The sequence below is a fragment of the Myotis myotis genome, unplaced genomic scaffold, assembly GCF_014108235.1.
Source record: "Myotis myotis isolate mMyoMyo1 unplaced genomic scaffold, mMyoMyo1.p scaffold_m19_p_2, whole genome shotgun sequence".
Classification (NCBI taxonomy): domain Eukaryota; kingdom Metazoa; phylum Chordata; class Mammalia; order Chiroptera; family Vespertilionidae; genus Myotis; species Myotis myotis.
The window spans coordinates 210,727,634-210,751,616 of record NW_023416324.1 but is presented as its reverse complement, the minus strand read 5'-3'; the positions used below and the strand labels follow the sequence as shown (position 1 = coordinate 210,751,616).

The window sequence follows — 23,983 nt, the reverse complement described above, 5'->3', positions numbered from 1 at the left end:
AATAGTGGGGGGGAAAGAAAAGTAAATGTGCCTTCCAGACTCAAGGGAAAGGGCAAAGCTACAGTTGTGTTCCTTCCTTCCTTCACGCATGGAAAACCCAGGTTGTATTCCAATGGGCTCGCATTATTATTACGGCTTCCAGGGGATCTTCTTCGCTCGGCAGAATCACACTGCAGACCCACCTGGCGGGAGCCACCGAGAAGCCCCAGGTCACCCCTCCACTCGGCTCGTGCTGTGGGACGGTGGCTTCTGCAGCGGCCAGGCACCTGCCTACACCCGAGCCGGGCACCACGGCACCCACCTGGAGCACCAGGATGGCTGAGCAGCGAGGCCCGGATGCTCTTCACCAGCAGCTTGAGGTCATGGGCCCGTGGAGGTTTGGGAGGGCAGGGTTCCTGCGGGACCGGCGAGGTGCGCTGGAGAGTCTGCAGGAAGAGAAGGAGCAGTGGCCGTGGGAGGCAGAGGACAGAGGCGGCAGCGGAGCCTGAACCGGGGTCTGTGGCAGTTTCCCCTCTGATGGGAAGGTCGGGTACCAGCGGCCAGAACCATTTCCCTGCTGGGGAGCCTTCTGAACCCCAGCAGCAGCAGCAATGCATTCAGCCAGGGAGGGCTCCCCAGAACCGTACTGTGGGCGGAGACTGGAGCCACCATGCGGGTCCATGCCTGACCCAGGCCAGGTGCCTGAGAGACAGTGGACGCCTTCTCCAGGCTGCAGGTCACCGGACTGCCCCCAGCCTGGGCGAGGCAGTGGGTCTGTCCAGTGCTAACTGGTTTTCCCAGGAACCTCAATTCTCGAAGGATGCCGTCCAAGGCCTCAGGCTCTGAGTGGACAGTAAAAAGTCAAGCTTGGGCTCCTAGAAGGCGGAGGGTCAAGCCTAGTTAGGGTGGGACTATGCTGAGTGGCCCTCTTCCTTCCGCCCCCCTGGCCCCCCTGGAGCTTTGGAACCCCGTGCCCTGAACTGGAACCTCCCGCAGAACGTGGTCATTACTGGCCGGCAAGCACTGGCGCAATCGGGCTCCACCGCGCGGGGTGGAGGAACATCGGAAACACACACAGGTGCTCCGGGCAGCGGACCATGGTCCTACGGGGCCTCGAGGCCCCCACACCGTGAGCAGGCTCACCTGGACTTCCCGCACGTCCACGGGCCTGGTGCTCAGAACCACCGACGGGGAGGCGGAGCTAACCAGGTACTTCAGGATGTCCTTGAGAGTTTCACATATTGCCTTCACCTCCACCGCCCGGTCCTGCGAGAGAGGAGGGAGTCACCCAATCACTTCATAACCACGCACGCATGCGGAAGGACGGGTGAACGAACCTGGATCCAGGAGGTCAGATCAGGACCCATGAGAGACCTGGGGGAGAGGGTCCTTCTCACTGATCTCGGAAGTAAGTCACCATTTTATTTTATTTTATTTTAATCCTCACCTGAGGATATTTTTTCCATTGATTTCCAGAGAGAGTGGAATGAAGGGAAGACGGGGAGAAAGAAACATCAACAAGAGACACACAGATTGTCTCCCACACGCTCCCCTACCAGGGCTGCATTCAGCAACCAAGGCACATGTCCTTGACCAGGAATCAAACCCATGACCCTTCAGTCCACGGGCGAATGCTCCAACCCCTGAGCCAAACTGGTAAAATGGTTTAAAAAAAAAAAAAAAAGCCATTGTGCACCATAGAAATGTTAGTATTCCTGTGTATATCCTGTCAGCCATTTTCCCCAAACATACAGACATGCGGTTTCCTTTTCTGCACAACACTGGATATATTTTTGAAGTTAGAAAGTATTCAAGTAAACGGAAAGGCCTGAGAAGAACGCAGACAAGCTTTTAGAAGAAGAACAAAGCTACAGTAGTTAACGCCCAGCTGAACTGTGCCCATGCATTCTAGAATGTTCACAGCACCCCTATTCATCAGAGCCCCAAACTGGAAACTACCTAGGTGCCCAACAACGGCTAAATGGACCCATAAACTGTGGGGCAGCCACACAGTGCGTGCCACGGGACAAGGAGCACAAACACCACGGAGCCACCCACAACACGGACGAACCTCACAGACACCGTGTCGAGTGAAAGAAGCCACACACAGAAAAGCCCACACTGTGTGATTCTGTGTCACATAAAAGTAACCGCTTCACAGGACGCATTTCAGTGGCATTTAGTGCATTCGAAGTGTTCGACAACCATCACCTCTATCTTGTTCCAGAATATTTCCATCCCGGCCCCCCAAAGTAAACCCCTTACCCACAGGCAGACACCCCTCATCCCCCTCCCCCAATAGGACCTGCCAACCGCTGCTCTGCTTCCCGTCGCTATGGGCTTGCCTGTCCTGGACACGGCATAGCGAGGTGATGGGGAGGAACGTGGAATCCCACAGCAGTGGCCTCGTATGTCTGGCTTCTTTCACTGAACATGACGTGCTCAGGGTCATGCAAGTTCCAGCAGGTATCACAACCTCACTCTCGTTTATGCCTGAATGACATTCCATTATGTGGATGGACCTCATTTTCTTGTCTACTTTTATCTTTTTTTAAAAAATAAATATGTTTTTATTGATTTCAGAGAAAAAAGGAGAGGGAGAGAGAGATAGAAACATCAAAGACGAGAGGGAATCCTTGCTCAGCTGCCTCCTGCACGCCCCTACTGGGAATCGAGCCCACAACCTGGACATGTGCCCTTGACCGAAATCGAACCCAGGATCCTTCAGTCTGCACGCCGGTGCTCTATCCACTGAGCCAAACCGTCGAGGGCTGTCTACTTTTATCCTTTAACCCCCACAATTTCTCCACACTTTATAGAGGAGGAAACCAAGGGAGAAAGATGAGTCTGGGGTGCACGCATGTCAGAGTCCATTACATCTTAGACCCCAGAGCAGCTGACCTTCCTTCCACGCCACCCCCTGCCCACACGCCACCTCCTCCATCGGGGCCCAGCAGGACCCAGCGGCGGGGGGCTGGCTGCTCCACGGAACTGCCTCACTGCGAAGCCACACTGCCCACAGATATGAGCAGCACGTGGGGGTCAGGGAAATGCCCAGGGCGTGGGGCAGGGTATAAACAGCACGTACAGAATCCCACCATTTGGGTGAGAAAGGAGGAATAAGATCATTTTTGCAAAAAGAAAGGCAGAAAAGATAAAAACCACAGAAACGTGTTGCCGCACGCAGAAGAATGGTGGCAGAAGGGAGAGGAAGGGGGATAGACTTCCGAGTATAATGTTTCATGTAACTTTGACTATAAAACAGCGGTTCTCAACCTGTGGGTCGAGACTCCCTTGGAGGTCGAACGACCCTTTCACAGGGTCACCTAAGACCATCGGAAAACACATATATAATTACATCTTGTTTTTGTGATTAATCACTATGCTTTATGTTCAATTTGTAACAATGAAAATACATCCTGCATATCAGATATTTACATGACAATTCATAACAGTAGCAACATTACAGTTATGAAGTAGCAACGAAAATAATTTTATGGTTGGGGGTCACCACCACATGAGGAACTGTATTCAAGGGTCGCGGCATTAGGAAGGTTGAGAACCACTGCTTTAAAGGCATGTTAATATTTTTCACATTAAAAAATAAATAAATGAACAAAGATGGGGGACAAACCCTAATACTGCATCCGAACAGCCACAAATGCAGCTCACGAGACATGAAATGGGTATGATAACCACACGGAAGGAAAAAAATCAAGTCATTGTTGAACGTGAACTGGGGATCCCTCAGGGGGATGCACTCTGGGACGAGGGACAGCGGGCGCCCTGAACGTTGGCAGGTGTGAGGTCGGCAGCGGTGCCAGGGGAGCAAGTCACAGAACAAAGGATGTCGTGTGGGAGGAGGAGGCACGAATATGGAAAGAAGGAGAAAGAGGCCCGAAGGGAGACACTGAGCACGCGCCCCTCCTGTCACGAAGCAGCCGGCACAAATGCCACTCGGATGCGTGCAAGCCGAAAGAACTACCATTCACACTCGCCAGTGTTTTTTAAAAAGCAACTGTCCATATCTAGATTAAGGCAGGACAGTGACTATTATAGACCAACTATTAAAGTCACATATGTCAGCTGGTGAACAAGAGTCAGAGATAGGGTTAAACCACAAGGAAACCCTGCAAAAGCCGCTGCAAAGGAAGAACCTAGTAACCTAAGCCTTTGGGGTAAATGATTTTGCATCATCGTTTCAGCAACTGGACACGGCGACGCCAACTGACTAGCATGCCCACTCCCACGCCCGAATTCACTTCTCCAAACAGCCAAGACCCCGGGGAGCAGGAGGAGGCTGCCTCCAGATTTGGGGTGCGTCTTTACAAAAACCGTGGAGAGGAAGAAGGTCATGACCTCGGAGCTGGCTGGGCTCAGCCCGTGCTGTAAGTAAAGCCGTTTCTAGACAGGAGAGCGAATCTGACCATCAGGTGTGATAGAACGTCATTCCTTCAACAGTTTGCAACCGCAGACGCACATGCGCACCTAAAAACTCCCCAGCCCCCTGACGTCCACACAGGGACTCCTCCGCCCCATGGCACCCACATGGGGTGGCAGGCAGGCTTCCGGGTTCTTGACAGCTGCCAGGGGATTCCAGGCACAGCCCAGAGCCTGGGGTGAGAGGGGGCATCAAATCCATCACAACGCACACACGTTCCCAATACACCGCTGGAGGCATCATAGGGATGTACGGACTGACCTCCCCCGGGGCTCGGGGCTGGATGGTAATGGCCATCTCCGGCTGGCTGAGGAAGGACCACCGGATCGGAATGTCCTCTCTCTCCTCCTTCATGCGGAGCTCCAGCTTTAGGAGGAAAAAAACAATGGTTATTGGAGAGTTGCTGTCTCCACCAGAGGCCCCACGCACACCTGTGTGTGTGTGTGTGTGTGTGTGTGTGTGTGTGTGTGTGTGTGTTCACCGACTTCCTGGGTAAGTGCTTAGCCTCCTGGGCCACCCTGCGCACTTACAGATGGAGAAGAGGGTCCCACACTCCCTGTGACCGGCCCCTTCACTACAGGGACCTTGTCCCACCCCCACCAGCACTGTCCTGTGCCTCCACCTGCCACTCAGCAAGGGACCCCAGGGCTGGTGGCTGAAGGCCCGATGTCACTGACTCCGCAGTCCACTTTAAATTCTCGGTGCTCTGCGTCTCCCTCGGCGGAGTTCACCGAGATGTAAGGGGGGTGCAAGTGAGGAACCAGGATGCCTGGCCAGCCCCACGCTCACACGTCCGCTGAGGGCTGTGTACGGAGCACACTGGGTCCCCGTCACCTGCCTCCTGCCTGGGCCACCACAGAACCTCTAACTGGACCCTGGTCTCCGACAATGTCCCATTCAACCCTCCCCATCGTGGCAGAAAAATGACCCCCAAAGATGTCCGCACTCCAAGCCTTGGCACCTGTGAATGTGACCTTACACGGCAAACGGGACTTTGCGGATGCAATTAGAGCAGTGGTCGGCAAACTGCAGCTGGCGAGTCCCATGTGGCTCTTTGGCCCCTTGAGTGTGGCTCTTCCACAAAATGCCACGTGCGGGCGCCCACGTACAGTGCGATTGCAACTTCGTGGCCCATGCGCAGAAGTCGGTATTTTGTGTCGGAAGAGCCACACTCAAGGGGCCAAAGAGCCGCATGTGGCTCGTGAGCCGCAGTTTGCCGACCACTGGATTAGGGTGAGAGCCTGCAGGTGTGGAGGTGAGCCTCGGTTATCGTGGTGAGCCCAGAGGAACCATAACAAGGGAAGAGGAAAGCAGAGAGGACCCCAGAGATGTGACTTGAGGGTGGAGGGTGCTGCCAGGAGCCCAGGGATGAGGCTGCCCCTAGAAGCTGGGCACTGCCCTCGGCTGCCAGCCAGCAGGGAGCCCGGGCCTCAGTCCTACCACCGATAGGAGCTGGATTCTGCCCGAGTGAGCAGGAAACAGATTCTCCCCAGGAACTTGCAGAAAGGAAGGCAGCCCGCCAACACCTAGATTTCAGCCTGTGTGGGACGTCAGACCCCCCAGAATGGTAACAGGATACACTTGTGCTGTTTTAAGCTAAGTTGGTGGTCATTTGTTTCTGCAGCCGTAGCAAACTAATACACCGGCCTTCATTTTTCAGCCAGACACAAAAATGTCATCTCTTCGCGTCTCCATCCTTCTCCCCACCACCTACCAACGGGAAAGAAAGGATGGCCTCAGCCCGTATTTCTGAATACTCAGGACTCTCACCTCACGCGAGCAAAAGGGTCGGAGAAATGATGCCCTCCCTTGTAACTCTAGAACGAGTGCACTTTCATTTCATTGACATGGGTCCCCGTGTCACCCCCCCCAGGCGGGGTAGGGGGCGGCAGCATGCCCGACTGCTGGTCCCTTTATGCGCCTTTCATCTGAGGAATAAGGGAGGAGCGGGAGGCCTGCTGCCTGAGCATTAATAATTGACGGTCCCTAGCAGCTGCCTCTGCGTGCAGCTAATCCATGGGCTGCTTTGAAACTGTGCTAAGAGATCAAAGATACAATTGTGTCACTTGCTGCTCAAATGACACCTGAAGCCCGTCTTAGAGACTACATGTGCTCCATTCGTGTTTGGGGTCCTTGCTGGACTCAGTCCTGAAATGTGTGTCAGATGTCGTGTGAACGTGTCCCACGCTTTGAGGTTCTTTTCTAGCACGTTGCCCAAAAAACTGGGGGCAGCAGGAGGCATTCACATCTGACAAGTCCATGAGGCCAACACTTCACCTCTCCAACTCGAAAAGGGGGGTGTCATTGTGGGGGAGGAGGGGCTAGATTTCAGGAAAAAAGCCATTTCAGTGCCCAGAAAATCTTGTTCTCCCTGCTGACATAAAACCATGTCTTTGCATGAAAAGTTTATGGAGCATCATCTCCCCTGTGGTTGAGAATCCTGTATGACTAGGTTCAGCCCCCACCCCCTGCAAATTATCAATCAGCCACCAGGACAGGAGAGGAAACACAGGATTGAATCAGCAGTGACCCCTAAAACAGACCCAGAAATTTATAACTTTTATACACCACTAACAGGAACGACAGTGAACTTCTGCTGAATGCCAGAGACGCAGCTATGTAACAGTTCAGCTATCCAGACATGTCACTAGGTCTATTATAATTGTTACATATGTCTCTCTATATAATTGTTATATATAATTATGTATAAATCATAAAACAGTTATATATGTCTATTATAATTATTTTTTTTAATATATTTTTTATTGATTAAGATATTACATATGTGTCCTTGTCCCCACGTTACCCTCTACCCCCCACCCCCCCCACCCCCGCTCATGCCCTCACCCCCCCGTTGTCCATGTCCATTGGTTAGGCCTATATGCTTGCATATAAGTCCTTTGGTTGATCTTTCCCCCTTACCCCCACCCTCCCCTACCTTCCCTCCAAGTCCCGACAGTCCAATCAATGCCTCTCCGTCTCTGGATCAGTCCTTGTTCATCAGCTTATGTTGTTCATTATATTCCACAAATGAGTGAGATCCTGTGGTATTTATCCGCTCTCAAGTTCCATCCATGCTGTGGCAAATGGTAAGAGTTCCTTTTTCTTCTTCCTCTTCTTAAAGAATACCTTTCAGCATTTCATATAATGCTGGTTTGGTGGTGATGAACTCCTTTAGCTTTTTCTTATCCGTGAAGCTCTTTATTTGACCTTCTATTCTGAATGATAGCTTTGCTGGATAAAGTAATCTTGGTTGCAGGTTCTTGCTATTCATCACTTTGAATATTTCTTGCCAGTCTCTTCTGGCCTGCATGGTTTCTGTTGAGAAATCAGCTGACAGTCGTATGGGTACTCCCTTGTAGGTAACTGACTGTCTTTCTCTTGCTGCTTTTAAGATTCTCTCTTTATCTTTTGCTCTTGGCATTTTAATTATGATGTGTCTTGGTGTGGTCCTCCTTGGATTCCTTTTGTTTGGGGTTCTCTGCGCTTCCTGGACTTGTAAGTCCATTTCTTTCACCAGGTAGGGGAAGTTTTCTGTCATTATTTCTTCAAAAAGGTTTTCAATATCTTGCCCTCTCTCTCCTTCTGGTACCCCTATAATTCTGATGTTGGTACGCTTGAAGTTGTCCCAGAGGTTCCTTACACTATCTTCATATTTTTGGAATCTCTTTTCTTTTTTCTTTTTCGGTTGGGTATTTTTTGTTTCTTTGTATTTCAAATCTTTGACTTGATTCTTGGGATCCTCTTTTCTGCTGCTGGATCTCTGTAAATTATTCTTTATTTCAGTCAGTGTATGCTTAATTTCTAGTTGGTCCTTTTTCATGTCCTCCATGGTCTCCCTATACTTATTGAGGGATTCATTAAATTTATCGGCAGTTTCCATAAAATTCTTGAAAAACCTTATAACCGTGGCCTTAAACTCTATATCCAATCGTTTGCTTTCCTCCATTTCTGCCATTTGTGACCTGTTTCTTTGTCTCCGCGTTTTGGCAGCTTCCCTGTGTTGATAGAGTGGCCCTGTGCGCCAGGTGTCCTGTAGGGCTCAGTAGCTCAGCCTCCCCAGTTACCTGGGGTGGACACTCTTGGTGCACTCTTGGTGCCTTGGTTGTTGTAGAATCACTGGGAGGAATTGACCTCCAGGCCAATTGGCTGTGAGAATCAGCTGTGTCTAAAGTGGGAGAACTTCTGTGCTGAAGACACCCTTCTGGGGCAAGACTTGCTTCAGTGGGGCTTTGGTGCTCACTGAGTCTGCTCCCTGAGTGCGTCCCTTATGGATCTGAGGAGTTGCAGTCTGGATGGACCCCCTCTGACCACTGGGTACAGTGGCTCCTGGATCTAAGGAGGTGCTAATTCAGCCTCTGCCTGAGGCCACACAGCAGGAGCCACGAAGAGGCTCAGCTGTGAAGCAATGCAAGCCGCTGCGGGGCCTTGGGCCTTCTCTTGGAAGTTCCAGGTCTGCCTGGTTCGGCTGCAGTTAGGTACATTCACATGCAAAAGCCTCTGCCGCAGCCTGGGTGGGGCGGGGTCTCAGGGAGTCAGAGGGCGGAGAAAGCGGCCATGGCCGATTCTCCTCTCCGCCCGTAGTCGCGCGTCTCAGTGTTCCGGTAACGGCTGCAAGCACCTCTGAGGGAAAGCCGCCCTCAAGTTCGCTCGCTGCCGGACAGACCAGCTTCTCCCCGTGTGAGACCTGGGTCCCCAGAGACTTCCCGGAACCGGAGTTCAGAGCCGTCGGGAGTTTGTGATTCAAAAAGACAGCCGCGTCCTCAGGCGCCACCCCCTTTCCTCGCGCGCGCGCGCGCCCCGCCGTACCTCTGCACTTCACCTCCGCAGCACCTCTGGCTCTCAGCGTGCTTTTCTTTCCTTCTAGTTGTGGACTTTACACTCAGCCAGCCTTCCTGTTGTTCTGGATGATGTTTGCTCAGTCCTTTGGGGTAATTTTCAATTGTTGTGTGAGGCAATAATTTCCCGGTGTTTACCTATGCCGCCATCTTAGTTGCTCCTATTATAATTATTATAATAAGGTCTATTACCTTAGAAATAATGGTGATACTCATCTATATATATAAAAACCTAAGCGACCAGCCAGTAGCTATGATGCGCACTAACTACCAGGGGGCAGACGCTCAACGCAGGAGCGGAAACCGCATGGAAACATGGAACAGGCTGATGAATCTCAGAGGGAAGGGGGGAGGGGGAAGAGTGGGGAAAGATTAACCGAAGATCTTATATGCATACTAGAGACCTGGTGCACGGATTCGTGCACTGGTGGGGTCCCTCAGCCTGGCCTGTGGGGATCGGGCTGAAACCAGCTCTCTGACATCCCCCAAGGGGTCCCAGATTACGAGAGTGCAGGCCAGGCGGAGGGACCCCACCGGTGCATGAATCCGTGCACTGGGCCTCTAGTTTAACATTAAAAAAGGGGCCTTTTGAAGCAGACTTTTTCAAAAGGAAGAAGAGGAATGTCCCAGTCCAGCCCCTAAGCCAGTGGTTCTCAACCTTCCTAATGCCGCGACCCTTTAACATAGCTCCTCATGTTGTGGTGACCCCCAATTTCATTGTTACCAATTAAACATAATGAAAGCATAGTGATTAATCACAAAAAAAGTATGTAATTATATATGTGTTTTCCGATGGTCTTAGGCAACCCCTGTGAAAGGGTCGTGACCCACAGGTTGAGAACCGCTGCCCTAAGCAGTGTTCCAAGCTGCAGTAGACTTCGGAGGTCCAGCACTGATCTGAGACAGACCCGCTCACCTCACTCACCTGCCATCTACCTGATCCTACCTGTCGGCAGCACCCTGACTGTTCAAGTCCTTGAAAGATACCATCCCTCCCATTTCTGATAGATGGGAAACCTCTAAATTCATTATATATATATACGTGTGTGTGTGTATGTATATGTGTGTGTGTGTATATATATATATACACACATATGTACAGTACAAGCAAGTATATATGTAAGTGTGCATATATAATTTACACATCACAAGCACTTTTTATTTCCTACAGACACAATATGGAAGGTTATTGTTGGGAAATTATGAAATGAAGGACAACTAATAAAAACATGGGTGTGCACGGCCCTGTGACTCCCCACACTGGCCTACAGGCTTATGAGAACTGTTTCCCATGACTCGCACAACCCACCCAACCTCACCTGTAAATGCAGCGGGGCGAGCCGCACACTGTACTCCTGGCGCCCCGTGTCCTCGGGCGAGGCTGGCCCCGAACGGACCAGGAACTGGATGGCCTTGCCCACCACGCGACAAGACACCACCTGGAGGAGGGACAAGACAACTGTAATGTGACTTTATTGGGGGGGGGGGGGGGGAGAGAGAGAGAGAGAGAGACTAGCAAGGACAGGAATTCAGAGTTCCAAACTTGGAAAAATATCCAGACCACATCTTTTCTGTTATGTAACAGTCTGAAAACTGGAGAAAATGTTTCAGATCTTTTCTTCCTGATGGATTTCTCAGGAGCTAAACTCTTTCTTGCCCAAATCTAGTTATGTTCTCTCCACGCATAAAGATGCTTTTCTTTAAATATCCCTCTGTTCTATTTCTCCACACCCGCTGATTTTAAATTCCCCAGACAATCCCACATCCATACAAGTGAGAGCCATTAGCCATCACCTCTCACTAAAACACGAGCCTTTGAAAGAAAATAAGCTATAGATGCTACAAGTAAAACACTTAAAAAACATATCCAGAACACAAGAAATTTTCCCTATATAAATAAATTTTAACCTGTCGTGGTTTTCAAAGATGTGGGAATAATTCAAAGAACATATGAAATTTTAAACAGTTATGAAATTATACAGACTTAAAAATAGAATTATCAAATGAGCACGTTTAAGAAGACAAATAATTCCACCAGGAATAACCAGGCCATACTCCTGACATAAATCACAAAGCATTTTAGAGGGATGACTGTGATAGAGGAATATCCAGTTTCTGTCCCAGAATCCCTCTGCGGAAGCAGATCTAGAAGGAGGGCCAGTCACCCTTCTGGCAGGACGCCGGGCAAGCCCAGGGTGGGATGACTCCCGGGCCAGGTGGCAGGTGTGCACGCCTGGGAGGATGGAGGGAGGCTAGCAGGTGGCCAGGGTGCCTGGCCACAGCCCGGTCATCAGGAGGCTGAGAGCGAAACAGGACAGATGGACTCCCCCACCTTCCCAAGGGAACTGCTGGCCCCACATTGGAGGGTGTCACTTGGGAAGAAAGAGAAAATGTTTTAATCCTCTGGTGGGTTTATTAGGAAGTAGAAAGATTAACAAAATAGTTCCTTTCTTGGGGCCTATTTCACAAAGACGTCCATGGCACAGATCTGGAAGAAAATCTTGCCTATTCCCAACACCGGCAGAAAGTTGCCCAGCCCTATCTTCACCCTCCCTTCGTCTCAGAAGACAAATTCATGTGGATTAGTTACAGTATCTTCATCACGTGATGGCATCTCCCGTGTTCACAAGAGGCTGGAACGGGAAAATGTTTGTATAAGAAATGTCGTCTTTTCGTTATAAAAATAAATGCTCTGTAAACAATCCTCGCTGGAGGAACATATTTTGATGCCTGAGGCCTCACACACAAACGACAGGACACGGAGCATTCGCTGTCCCCCGTCTCAGCAGCCCAGGCCTCGCTCCTGCGAAACATAAAAAAACAGACAGCTGACTGGCTGATGTCTGTTATTTCTTTGGGATCTCCTCTGCGAAGCTAACCGGAGTTTCCCCAGGAAAACGGGCCGCTTTATTAGTGCCCGCCGCAAGCAAGGGAGAGATGGTTTCCTTCCATCCAATTCTACAAGGAGCTTCCTACTGCCCCACCCATTCCTTGAGGCAGAGACAGCTCAGGCGCTCAATTAAAAGCAAATAAACACACAAAAACAGAAACAGATGAGTTTAAAGGGCGCTAACACTTCTGCACTGAAAGTGAGACACCTCCAGGTCCGAGTGGCTCCCCACACAGACCCTCTGAGGGTCTTCCCAGCCCGCTGGCTTCCGACTCCGCATAAAACCAAGCCCCACAGACCAGCGGTTTCCTGGCCTCCCTTCAGCATTCAGCTGGAAACACTCATTAAAACCACCATCCGATCCTGCCTCCACATGCCACGATGGCCACACAAAATGCTACCACTGTTCCCAGGAGGCCGTTGGAGGGACACCGGTCGGGGCCCCACCCTGTCCAGCCCAGCCTCTGCCCCGGCCACCCTGAGAATAATAATGGCCCATTTGTCAAATGCACGAGAACAAAATGGAAAGGAGCTTTTAAAAATAAGTAATCTTCTTTCAGTGCATTAAGGAGTTATCCACAATGGGGATTAAATTAAATGCCCTCAACCCAGGAGAACAGCGGCAAGGCCTTGCCACCCCAGGGTGTCCCCCTCCCCCTTAGACTACCAGACAGCAGGACTGCCTGCTACAAGACCCCACCTAAGGGGACAGAATGTCCAAGATTGACAGCTACCGATATACCGATGAGCAGACAGAGGCCCTGGTCTTTATTTATTTATCTTTATTGTTGAAAGTATTGCAGCTGTCCCCTTTGTTTTTTTTCCCATTGACCCCCCTCCACCCCGCACCCGCCCCTTCCAGGCCTTCACCACACCATTATCTTTGTCCATGGGCTATGCATATATGCCTATAAGTCGCCGCCGCCCCCCCCCCCCCGTTAACCCCCCTACCCCCACCTTCCCTCTGAAATTCGTCAGTAGAGGCCCTGATCTCGACCCCAGAGTTTCCCCATATACACCATGTCTGTGGGGATGCCTAGTTAGTTCCTCAGAGTCCCACGGACAGGACGTGGAGCTGTTACACAGCCATGGTGCTTGGGGTTCCTTAGGAAGCAGTCTGAGAGCCATGCTGGACCTTCAGAGTTACATGGAGACAGACACTCCTCGGCACTGCGGGGACCGAGGGCCTGAGAACAGAAGTGAACCCGGGGCCCAGAGCGGGACTCCACGGGGCCAAGGGCACAGGAAGGAGCGCCCCGAACCCACTGCTTCCTTCCTGAGGTATTTTCTCCCAAGGTAAGCAAAGAACTCCTCCATCACATAAACCATTTCAAAGACAAGCAGGGAGGCTGAGCTGTGTGTTCCAGACAAATCTCCTCGCCCTGCGCGGCCAAGAGCCTTTAATGGAGGGCGGGCGGCACGTGGTGAGGGCCCGAAGGTGCTCAAGGAGCATGTTGACATAAAAAACCCAAACCTGCAGCCCTCGCGGTGTGGCTCAGTTGGGTGGGCATCGCCCCATGCCCCAAAGGTCGCTGGTTCAATTCCCGATCAGGGAACATACCCAGGTTACGGGTTCGGTCCCCGGTAGGGGCCCGTGCAGGAGCCAGCCAATTGATGTTTCTCTCAATCGAACCCCTCCCTTCCTCTCTCTCTAAAAAATCAATTAAAAAAATTAAAAAACAAACATCCAAACCTGCAGAGAATTTGTATAAAAATGTATTTGAGCCAAACACAGGATACACCTGGAAGCAAGATCTCAACAGACTGGGAAGACGCTTCCTAGAAGGGGGGTTGCCGCTTCTTTTATGCCTTTGGAATTAGGGAGGGAACGTAAGGAGGATTACTCGGAGGTGGGAAAAGCAAGGCAGGATGGGACTACCGGAGAGTTAGGGCTGTTGCTCTCTTGAGGGTGGTCACGTGTTAGAAGCGGGGGCCTGACAGGGCGCATTTCAAAGGTGTGTTAACCTAGGTACACAGGAACCACGGACACGGCTGGCTTAGGCAAAGGTAAGCCTTTTACGAAAGAAGCTCTATGCCAGGGGTGTGACTGCCCACCATGACCTGCCCAGTGAGGAGTTTGCAATCAGGTCATCTTGTGAGGTCACTTTCTGTAGAAGCTTTTTTCTTTCTTTCCCACAAGCACCTGGTCTGACAAGTGAAGGTCAGGGCATTCCTGGTCCACCCCCAGGTTCAAGAGAGAAGGCAGCTGACAGAGGCACCGTCAGGATGTGAAAGTGAGCATATTTCATCACGACCTGCAGGACAGAATCCAGCTCGAAGACCTTAAATGCTCATGTACCCCTACAAATAGGACTTGTCCCTTAGATACTCACAGGCCTACACAAATGGGTCTTACCCCTTGAATACTCACATGCCTCTACCAAGAGGTCCTGTTCCTTAAATTACTCACATACCTCTACAAATAGGTCTTACCCCTTGAATACTCACAGACCTACACAAATAGGTCTTGTCTGGAAACAGTGTTCCTTTGTTCAGAGTAGGACCAAAGAGTCTCAGGCCTGGCACTCCCAAGTCGGGCTGTTGCTCACACCCAGAAAGTCCCCTAATGTCTTCACACCCCCTGCACTCTCTCCACTTTCCCTTTCAATCGGGCCTCTGGTCCAGCTGCCTCCGCTCCTTTGCCTGGAACACTCTGGAAAACTGGAAACAATTTAATTACTTTGGTCTCCAAAAGAACTAGGAACACAGCCGAGAAAGAGAAAACCGTATCCAAAAAGGTTTATGTCACTGAATATTTTTCACTTGAATCATCCTTGGTAGCATCCTGAGAAGAGGATGCCAAGATAACACGGCAGGAAAGATCCTTCAGTAATCACCCTGATTCCCCACCAGATCTCGTCCCGACTTTGCAATCTTGGCTCCGAGGTTCCCGAGGACAGGGCGGATCTGGTACAACATACTCAGTTTTAAAAGTAAAACCCATTAGAGCCAAACATTATCAGGACATCTATGAAGTCAACCCCCCTTGCCCACTCGTTCACAATATGCGGGTGAAGGTGGACTTTTGTATGCAGCTCTCCCGGTGGACTGAGAGGGAAAATGCTGGAAACAAGAGGGCAGCCAAGCCCAAGGGATGCTGGGTACAGGCTCCGGGGGTGTGCCTGGGACAATCCGGGCTCTGACAACCTGCCCCCCGCCGCAGTCTCCGTCCCTTCTCTTGTTGGGATACTTTACAACGAACAAGGAGGCTTTCCGTAACACTATGCTTCCAGGAGGCATTCTCACTACGGTTTACTGTGCACATTCTTCAGCTTCAAAACAGGTGAACATGAAGTTCTCCTTTATCGACTCTGTATAAAGAAACACACTCGAGACATTTCCTTTAAGATGAAGGGCAAGGACTTGGGTCTTTTTCCGGCTGGGTCTGGGCCGGGTCACTCCGCCACACCCACCCTCACGCCCAAGCTCTGTGTTCAGCAGCCCGTGGGTGCTCGCACCCTGTCTTCTCCAGGTGAGGTCAGGCTCTATCCGACGGCTACTGGGCTCAGGATTCTGAACACCGTAACCCAAACAGACGGCCCTGCCAGGAGTAATCTCTACCTGCCCCTGGAAAGACCCAGTTCAACATTTCAGAACCTTAGCATTTTAGCATAAATGCCAGGCTAATGGAGTACCTGGAACTTCAAGTCATACAAAGCAGCAGCAACAACAAAAACAGGTCAGCCAAGCATCTTCTTTGCAACTGCAGTAGAGGCGGGGGACCTTTCTCCTGCCAAGGGCCATTTGGATATTTATAACATCACTCGAGGGCCATACGAAATTATCAACTATTATTAAAAATCAGCTTGCTATATTTGGTCAAACGTTTAATTCACTCACCCCTAATGCCTACGCAGGGCCAGACCAAATGATTTCTCGGGCCTTATATGGCCCGCGGGCCAGATGTTCCCCCACCCCTGAACTACAGAGACAAACATGAACAACTTTGAACCTGGCTACCTTTGCAAACCAAGGGACCCCCTGAGGCCTGGAAAGAGCAGAGGGGACTCCAGAAGCCTGCGGAGTATGTTTCAGTATGTAAATGTGTAACAGGCAGGCTTAGTGAGAACACCATGTGCTCACAGTACACGATACACACCCAGTGCTGGCCGTGGGGTTCCCCAGCATTCAATGCGGACCAGTTCTGGGGGAAGTTCCAGGCCATGGCCCAATCCTGTGTCGCTCTGGCTTTATGGAAGCAAAGGCTGGTTAGTGCCTTTCAGTCCTTTCCTTATCTTCGTTGTCTCTTTTCTGGTGAGAGTGGGAGTGAGGGCTTCAGGGAAACAGCACTAAAAAATGCAAAAAGAACAGTCCCGGTGTGCTGTGTGCGACGTGCAGGGGTCGGAGCTCATTTCTGGGGGCCGACGGGGGTTCAAACCCAGCCTCTGCTCCTTAGTAGCTCTCGGCGACCTTGGCCAAGTGGCTCAGCCTCTCTGCCTTGCTTTTCTCCTCTGAACAGTGGGCATGACACTTGCTGGGGCGGAGGTGCTGAGCGCAGTATGAATGAGCACGCGCCCAGCGCCCAGGGCTGGTCACACCCGATAGCATCAGCATCACGAGTGATGACAGGGCAGGCGTCGTGCCGGGGGTGCACAGGCCGGCGCCCTCACCTTCCTGCAGGGAGGGGTTCCTACGTACAGGCAGCACCTGCGGCTGAGGAGAGAAGGAGGCACCCAAAACAAGCCCCGTCCAACCAGTGTCTCCCGGCCTCACAGCCACGCCCCATGCTGGGTGGGTGATGACAGGATCCAACACTCTAACCCACAGCTGCTCATTAATTAGAAGCCTCTATTTGTTTACAAACGGCCTGGAAATCAAAGCTACGTAATGCTTTTCACAGGGCGCCTGGCCTCACACCAAGCAAGCCAACAACCCTGCCGGTCTCGAAAGGTTGCTCCCCGCATGCTCACTGGCCAGCTTTCCTAACACCGGCTGCGTTCAGAGACACGTAGCCTGCCCCCGGCACAAGAGACATAAGTGCACGGCTGGCTCAGCGAAGCGCCTGCCACAGCGCAAACCCCCGGCCGCCGATCCCCGCACAGGCATCTCCCCGTGGGCTCGTGGGCCTCACGCCCGCACGGAGCCGCGTGGGACCTGGGAGCCCAGGGACGCGCCGGGAAGGGCTGTGGCCGCATCGTGCGGAGGACGCGCTGGCCCCTAGGCCACCGGCAATATCGCAATAGAGGAGGCCTTTTTCTGGGTCACGCATTCTAGAGCGAGCCTCTCCCAGGACGTGAGGAATGAGAAGGTAGGTGGAAGCGCGCTGCTCTGGGTAAGAGCGTGACCACAATCGGGGAGAAGAGAAGAGTCCCTGGTGCTTGTCAGCCCGGGCAGGAGGCAGAGGGGGTCCTGGGGGGCGTGTGCAGGTGACGGCTCCCAGCAGCGCCCCACAGGGAGGGGCCCCTCTCCACGGGCCTGGGAGGCCTGGGCGGAGTGTGTGCCTGCGTGAGAAGATGCCCCACTGGCCAGGCAAGCTGAGACCCCGCAGGGAGACTTCCCTAGGGAAAGGCCACAAGCTCTGCAGGGCCGCGGCCTGTGGTAAACAAACAGCTGCCCTTGGACCCCAGGTCCTGGGACCCTGATCCTAAAACCCCCGGAATCTCCCAAGTGACAAGGTGTGTTTTGGTGCTGGTGGCTGGGGCCCCTACACAGCGTCAGGAGAGGGCTGGTAACCAGCAAGACGGGACCAGGCCGACCGGGCTGATACCGCCAGCCTCCTCCCAACCTCCCAGAGGGGAGAGGGGCTGGAGGTTGGATTCAATCACCAACGGCCAGTGATGTCATCAGCCCTGCCCACACCATGGAACCTCCATCAGTGCCCCTCCACAAGGGGCGCAGGGAGCTGTGGGTCGGGGTGCGGGGAGGGCGGTGCACGCAGAGAGAGATGGAAGCCTGCGCCCCTCCCCACACCTGGCCCCGCGCATCTCTGCCCTCGGCGCTTCCCGAGCCGCGTCCTGTGTTACAAACTGAGTTCTGTGAGCTGTTCCAGCAAATAACCGGACCTGAGGAGAAGTGGGATCCCCTGACTTTACAGCCAATCGGTCAGAGTATAGGGGCCCCTGATTTGGGACTGGCGTCTGACGTGAACACAGACTTGTGAGGCACTAGTCAGTGCTGAAATGGAACCGAACTGTTGCGCACCCAGCTGGCGTCCAGGACGTTGGAGAGGTGGTCGCTGGGTAGAAGGAAAACCCCACACTGAAGGGTACACAGCTCAGGCAGGCCCGGCCCGGCCAAGGCTGCGAGTGTGGGCTCCCCACCTCTCACAGGTCCTGCAAGGGGACCCCAACCGCTCTCAGTGAGACCCCGTCTCTGTGCAGGGCGCTGAGGTGGGTTTGCTGATGAGCAAGATATTTGCAAAGGCCGTGAGGGTCTTTAGGGGGCCACAGGAGAAAGTCCACGCACAGGGCACCCAGAGAGCAGGGCGGGCCAGATTCTGTTCCTGAGGGGCCCGCAGGGAGACTCAAGACCAAACACAGTCAGGAAGATGCTCCGAAGGCTGACCAGAGCCCCCCGCTCTCGGCTAAGTGACCAGAGATGCGACTGCACACCAGACCCCAGGCCCAGGCAGGCTGGTCTCTGTCACTAGCTCCAATGCCATCCACAGGTCCACGTCGGGGCCGAGCCGGAGAGACGAGAAAGATACAGCCTGGCACTGTGGGGGGATCCTAGGAGGGGCGGGCCGTGTCCTTGAAATCACACCTGTATTTCTTTCGTAACATGTGTTTGTGGGCTTCGGGGTCTGTTGGTCTTTTTCCTTCTCAAGAACGATGCTGAGCAGAGAGAACATGACGATGCAGACACAGGGTTCCATCTAAGTGGGGGGAGGGTCATGTGCGTAGGTCAGATCCTAAAAGGAGGAGGACAGCCCACTGGCGTCCAGCCCCACAGGCTGCTGGGGAACACCAGCTCCTGTGTGCTCCCCTCCATTTAATGCACAGATTAAGGAACCTCCCACCGGAGACGCATTACAGGAGAAACTCCGATTAGTCTGGCTGGATCCCTTTGCAAAAGGACGCCCTGACATGCGCCCAGCTCAGCCACGCTGCTCGTCCAAGAGCGGCAAAGGCCGTGCGCAGGAGCCACGCGCCCGGCGAGTCCAGCCCAGCTTCCCAGGAGCCAGGCCGATCCCGCAGGGCGTCCCCACACGTGGGCGTGCACACGACCCGGGCTGCCAAGCGTTACTGCGACACACGACACCACCGGACCCACTTTCCCACACTGTGCAGGGCCCCGGGCGCCTGTCACCCAACCGCTGGCCAGCTTGTCCGAGGGGGACAGCACTAGCCGCAGCACGAGGCAATGACAAGGCTCATTTCCCTGCCTGGCCACGAACATAATCGTCAAGAACATGAAGATAATTGTGAAACAAAACAGGACCGTGCGCGCACTCTTCCGTCTGCCTGCGGTCGGCAGGGAGCCTCCAGGGCCCCTGTGGACAGCGGTCAGCGGTCCCAGCCCAGGGAGCCGAGGGAGGAGGGCTCGGCACAGACTTTAAAGAAGGAGTTTCTGCACCGCTGAGCGGCTGTGCACTTCCTCACGGGCGCGCATCGTGCTGCAACTGTATTAAAGCAAACGAACTTTCACCATCCACTTCCCCTGGCACCGGAGCCAGACCTTCGACAATGCCCGACGGCTGCTCCCGCTCTGCTCCTCCCTGCACCTGCGGGCCAGCCCGGACGCTCTGCTCTCTTAGCTGGGCCAGTGGCAGAGAACAGCAAACAGAACTGCCCACCACAAAGGGACCGGCCCCGACATGCCCACGCCGGGGCATCCAGGAGGCCAGGCCTGCGGGGGTCTGCGCCTCAGTGCCCACCTGTGCCCCCTGCTCACCCGGCCCCTCCCAGCGCTGTGGGCCATGCCGGACTCAGCATCCTGCGTTGTTGCCGCCGGTTTCCTCCTGTCACCCCAAAACCTTCCAGAGGCTCCCCACACTGGCTCCAGGATTGTACCACCGTGTGAGTGCCTTGGCCAGGGGAGGGGAAGGCGCTCTCCTGTGCTGCGGGCAGAGTCGGCTGGAACAGCACTTTGGGGACCAGTTCTGGAAAACTCCGCGTACCCACAGCTTGGCCGCACCCCCCACCCCCACCCTCAGTCCCACGCCTGGCTGAGGGTTAGGACCCTGCGCACAGTCAGGCTCATGCAGCTGCTGCACTTGACAAAGAGAGAACCGCCTAAGGCCCCGTCGGCAGTGGACGGAGGAGGAAGCTGCGGGCCGTCCAGAGCCCTGACCGTATTGAAGCCCGTGAACAGAGCTACCTAAGTCCACCCGGATGCCTCTCAGAACTGCCACGCCCTCTACAGAGAAAGCTGGCTGTAAAGCCTCACACACAGCGGTGAATGTTCTTCACAAATGCACGAACAACACTCCCGCTGAGACGGGGGGAGGTACATGTGGGCGGGCGTCCGGGGCCAGCAGCGCTCTGCCTATTGACCTGGGGTCACAAAAGGTGTCCCTTCCCCCGGCTGCTGCGTGGCACGCTTTTAAGTGGATGTGGTTCTTTGGGATGTTTTACAGACACTTTGCGTTTTTAAAAAATCAATAAAATTATTTATGGTATTTGATGAGTCTAGTAAGTCATTTCAGCTTGTGAGTGGTTAGCAACTGTAAAATGAACTCTCCACACTATCTAAATGGTTCAAATCTATATGTCATATTGCAGAATATATACATATGTATTGTACACATACACATATAAGTTCACATACCATATAATTCACCCACTTAAACTGTAGAATTAAATGTTTTTAAAATACGCTTCCCAGAGTTGTATGCCTAGCATCACCACTGGAACATTTTCATCACCCCCAAAGGAAACCCCGTACCCACAGCGGTCACCACCATTTCCCCACCCAGCCCTGGCGACCACGGGTCTACTTTCTGTCTCTACTGATTGTTCTATCCTGGATGCTTCATACAGAAGGAATCCTGCAATAAGTCATCTTTTGTGTCTGGCTTCTTTCCCTGAGCATAACGTCTTCAAGGCTTATGCGTTGCTGCATGTCAGAGATTCATTCCTTTACAGGCTGCACAATATCCTATTGTACGGCTATACCACGTTTTATGTCTCCATCCACCAGCTGATGAGCAGATGTTCTTCATGTAAGGCATCTACGTTTTCAAATAATTCTCAGACAGAATAAACTACCCCCATCAGCTTTAGATGAGAGGCCCTTCACAGGGGACCGCACCCAGCTCACCTTCTCCTGAGCCGACCGGGCCCCACTGGAGACTTGCTGCACCGCCAGCTCCAGGGGCGGCTGCTGCGGGTCCTCCTCGAAGGACAGGGACAGCGGGCCCTGGAAGAGAGAAGCGCAGTGAGGAGACGTGTGCAGAGCGGCGATGCCTGCTTTTTAGAGGAAGTCAGGCTTCTGCTAGAAAAGCTCTGCACATCCAAGAAAACGTAACAGGGCTCCTTTTAGTTAACCTGGGCTTCTAAGCAGTAGCAAAGGTCAATTATCAGCCAGTGCACACACCTGTGCATGCACCTGTGCGCCAGCTCAGGCTGGCTCCCGCTCAGGGGCAGGTTCAGTTATGGGACAAGGATGGGAAGCAGAGACTCCCAGGAACAAGGGCAAATCTAACGATGAAGACAGTGAAGGGCGTTCTGAATGCTCAGGCTCACAGTGTAAGGAAACGCAGGCTCTGCAGGGGGTGGGGTGCCCATGCTGGCCTGTGGGTCTGCGGCTCTAGCACAGCGTCTGGCCACACACAGTGGGTGCCAGGGCTGTGTCCTCCCTTCCTCTGGTGAGAGCCCTGTTTGTAGAGAGCTCCTTCTTCCTGGTCCCTGGCATTGCACCTAAGGTGCCCCCTTCTCTTTTCCCACCGCCCAAGGGTGGGTGGGCAGGAACTCTTGGGGCGGCCACCTCTCCCTGGAATTTGGGACTCCTTGGCTGGCAATGAGCCAGGCTGGTGGCTGTGCCTTGCAGACCTCAGAGCTGCCAGCTCCTGCCCCCAGAGTTCCCGGTTGAACCCAGCCTTCAGCTCTGTGCACCCTCTGCACCCTTCCAGTAAACTCCCCGGGGCTTGTCAGCCTATGTCCATTTAGGTTCTTGCAATTAAAACTCTGACCGTGTGAGATGTGCAATTCAATTAATATGACCCCCAAGGCAACAAGACTGATGTTTTATGAAAGAACAAACCAGGGCTTGTCCGTTTAAAAATAAATTCTCTCGAGCCCAGTCAGTGTGGTTCAGTGGCTGAGTGTCAACCCATGAACCAAGAGGTCGCAGGTTTGATTCCCGGTCAGGGTACATGCCCAGGTTGTGGACTCACTTCCCAGTGTGGGGTGTGCAGGAGGCAACCAATCAATGATACTCTCTCATCATCGATGTTTCTCTCTATTCCCCTTCCTTCCTCCCTCTTTTAAAAAAAAAAAAAAAAAAAAAAAAAAAAAAAAAAAAAAGTCAATAAGAAATATTTTAAAATAATAATAAATAAAATAAATTATCTCGAGAGGCCAAACACTTATGCCAACAACACAATCTGGCATGAAACTCTTCTTAAGCTGCTTCCTGGCTGACGTGTATCGTGGCCAAGGAAGTTCTGACTGGCTGCAAGAGAAACTTCCACCCCACAGCTCCCTCCACTTTCTATCTACCTCAGAGACGCTCTGCGTGGTGAGCTGGTTCCAGCTACAAGACGCGATCGGGGTGGGGAAACAAAATTCTGCAAAAGACGCTCAAGCTCTGCTGGCAGGCACAGCCCACACGAGCAGGCCATGTCCTCATCGGGGGCTACTTCTTAAGAATCCCCCAGGGCGCAAAGGAAAGCTAACAGGCACAGAACACTCCCAATTCCATGCTTCCAACCTCGCCCTGTTTCAGCAACACCGATCTCACCCCCCAAAAATCATGGGAGGAGAATGAAACCTACTCCCCAAGAGCGATGAAGTCACAGTCTCGGGCTGCTCGGCGGACGCCCTCCAGGCTGTGCTTGTTTTGGTGTGGCCTGCTGGCCAGGGGGAAGCCATGAGCCCGGGGATGACATGGGTCCGAGTACGGGGTCGTCCGGCTGCGAGAACAGCCTCCAGCACGGAGCGCAGTGCCAGGCAGGGAAGCCACCCGTCAGCAGGAGTGGTGACAGCTGCCGGACAGCGCGAGGGAAACAATGCACCTTCTGTCCCAGGCTGCAGAGCACGGCTGCCGGCCGGCTGTGAGCAGCCTGGACGCAGGCTCCTGCCCTGGGCATCAGGGGGCGCTGTCCATAGCCTCTTACCTATGGCAGGCCCCTCATGGATTAAAACCCTGGAAAGATTCTACCAGGAAAGTTCACGTCAAAGGTGGTCTCACAAAGGACAGGAATTAAGTTAAAACAAGGACACAGGTTCCCTTTCCCTTTCCGACTGCCTACTCCTTGAGCTTCAGGAAGGCAAGCGTGTGTACGACACCCAACGGCGAACTGCCACACGTCCGTACTGTCGGTGAGCAGACAGCCCCAGTGCAGGTGCTACCCCGCTTAGGCCAGCGCCAGACTTTACGTCCACCTGGGAATCGCCAGGGAAACACTGAACAAGGAAAGCCACGAGGGGCCGAGCCCTGCCAACATCAGCACCCACTGCAGACCCTGCGCATTTCAAGCTGTGTGGACCGCTGCACAAACACCAGTGGACGGGAACAGGACGTCCCAAACAGCCCCAGACACAGGAGCAAACTTAGCAGGGGACAAGGGTGGCATCCCAGATCACTGGGTAAAGACGGATTCTCTCTTTAATAATCAGGATGTGGGAGGAGCCCCCGATGGAACCCCAACACTAGCACATGGACCTGACTGCATTCATTACCAATGAATATCATAACCCCCGAAGGGGCGGGAAACACAGCTCTAACCTAAGA

The 23,983-nt window shown here is 53.1% G+C and overlaps 1 protein-coding gene across 7 annotated transcripts in view; it reads right to left on the bottom strand.

Annotated features, from left to right (window-relative positions):
• Positions 1 to 23,983, bottom strand: part of C2CD2 (C2 calcium dependent domain containing 2) — a 51,671-nt gene that overhangs the window by 20,287 nt on the left and 7,401 nt on the right. For 6 of the 7 annotated variants that reach the window (XM_036351404.1, XM_036351405.1, XM_036351410.1 and 3 more), the window contains 5 exons: positions 21,350 to 21,448; positions 10,578 to 10,697; positions 4,682 to 4,786; positions 1,123 to 1,245; positions 302 to 425 (listed from right to left, as the gene is read on the bottom strand). In XM_036351404.1, coding sequence (XP_036207297.1) covers positions 302 to 425; positions 1,123 to 1,245; positions 4,682 to 4,786; positions 10,578 to 10,697; positions 21,350 to 21,448 — 571 coding nt within the window. Of the gene's footprint in view, positions 1 to 301; positions 426 to 1,122; positions 1,246 to 4,681; positions 4,787 to 9,229; positions 9,258 to 10,577; positions 10,698 to 21,349; positions 21,449 to 23,983 lie in introns of those variants that run through there. The other variant, XM_036351411.1, reaches the window with a different exon arrangement.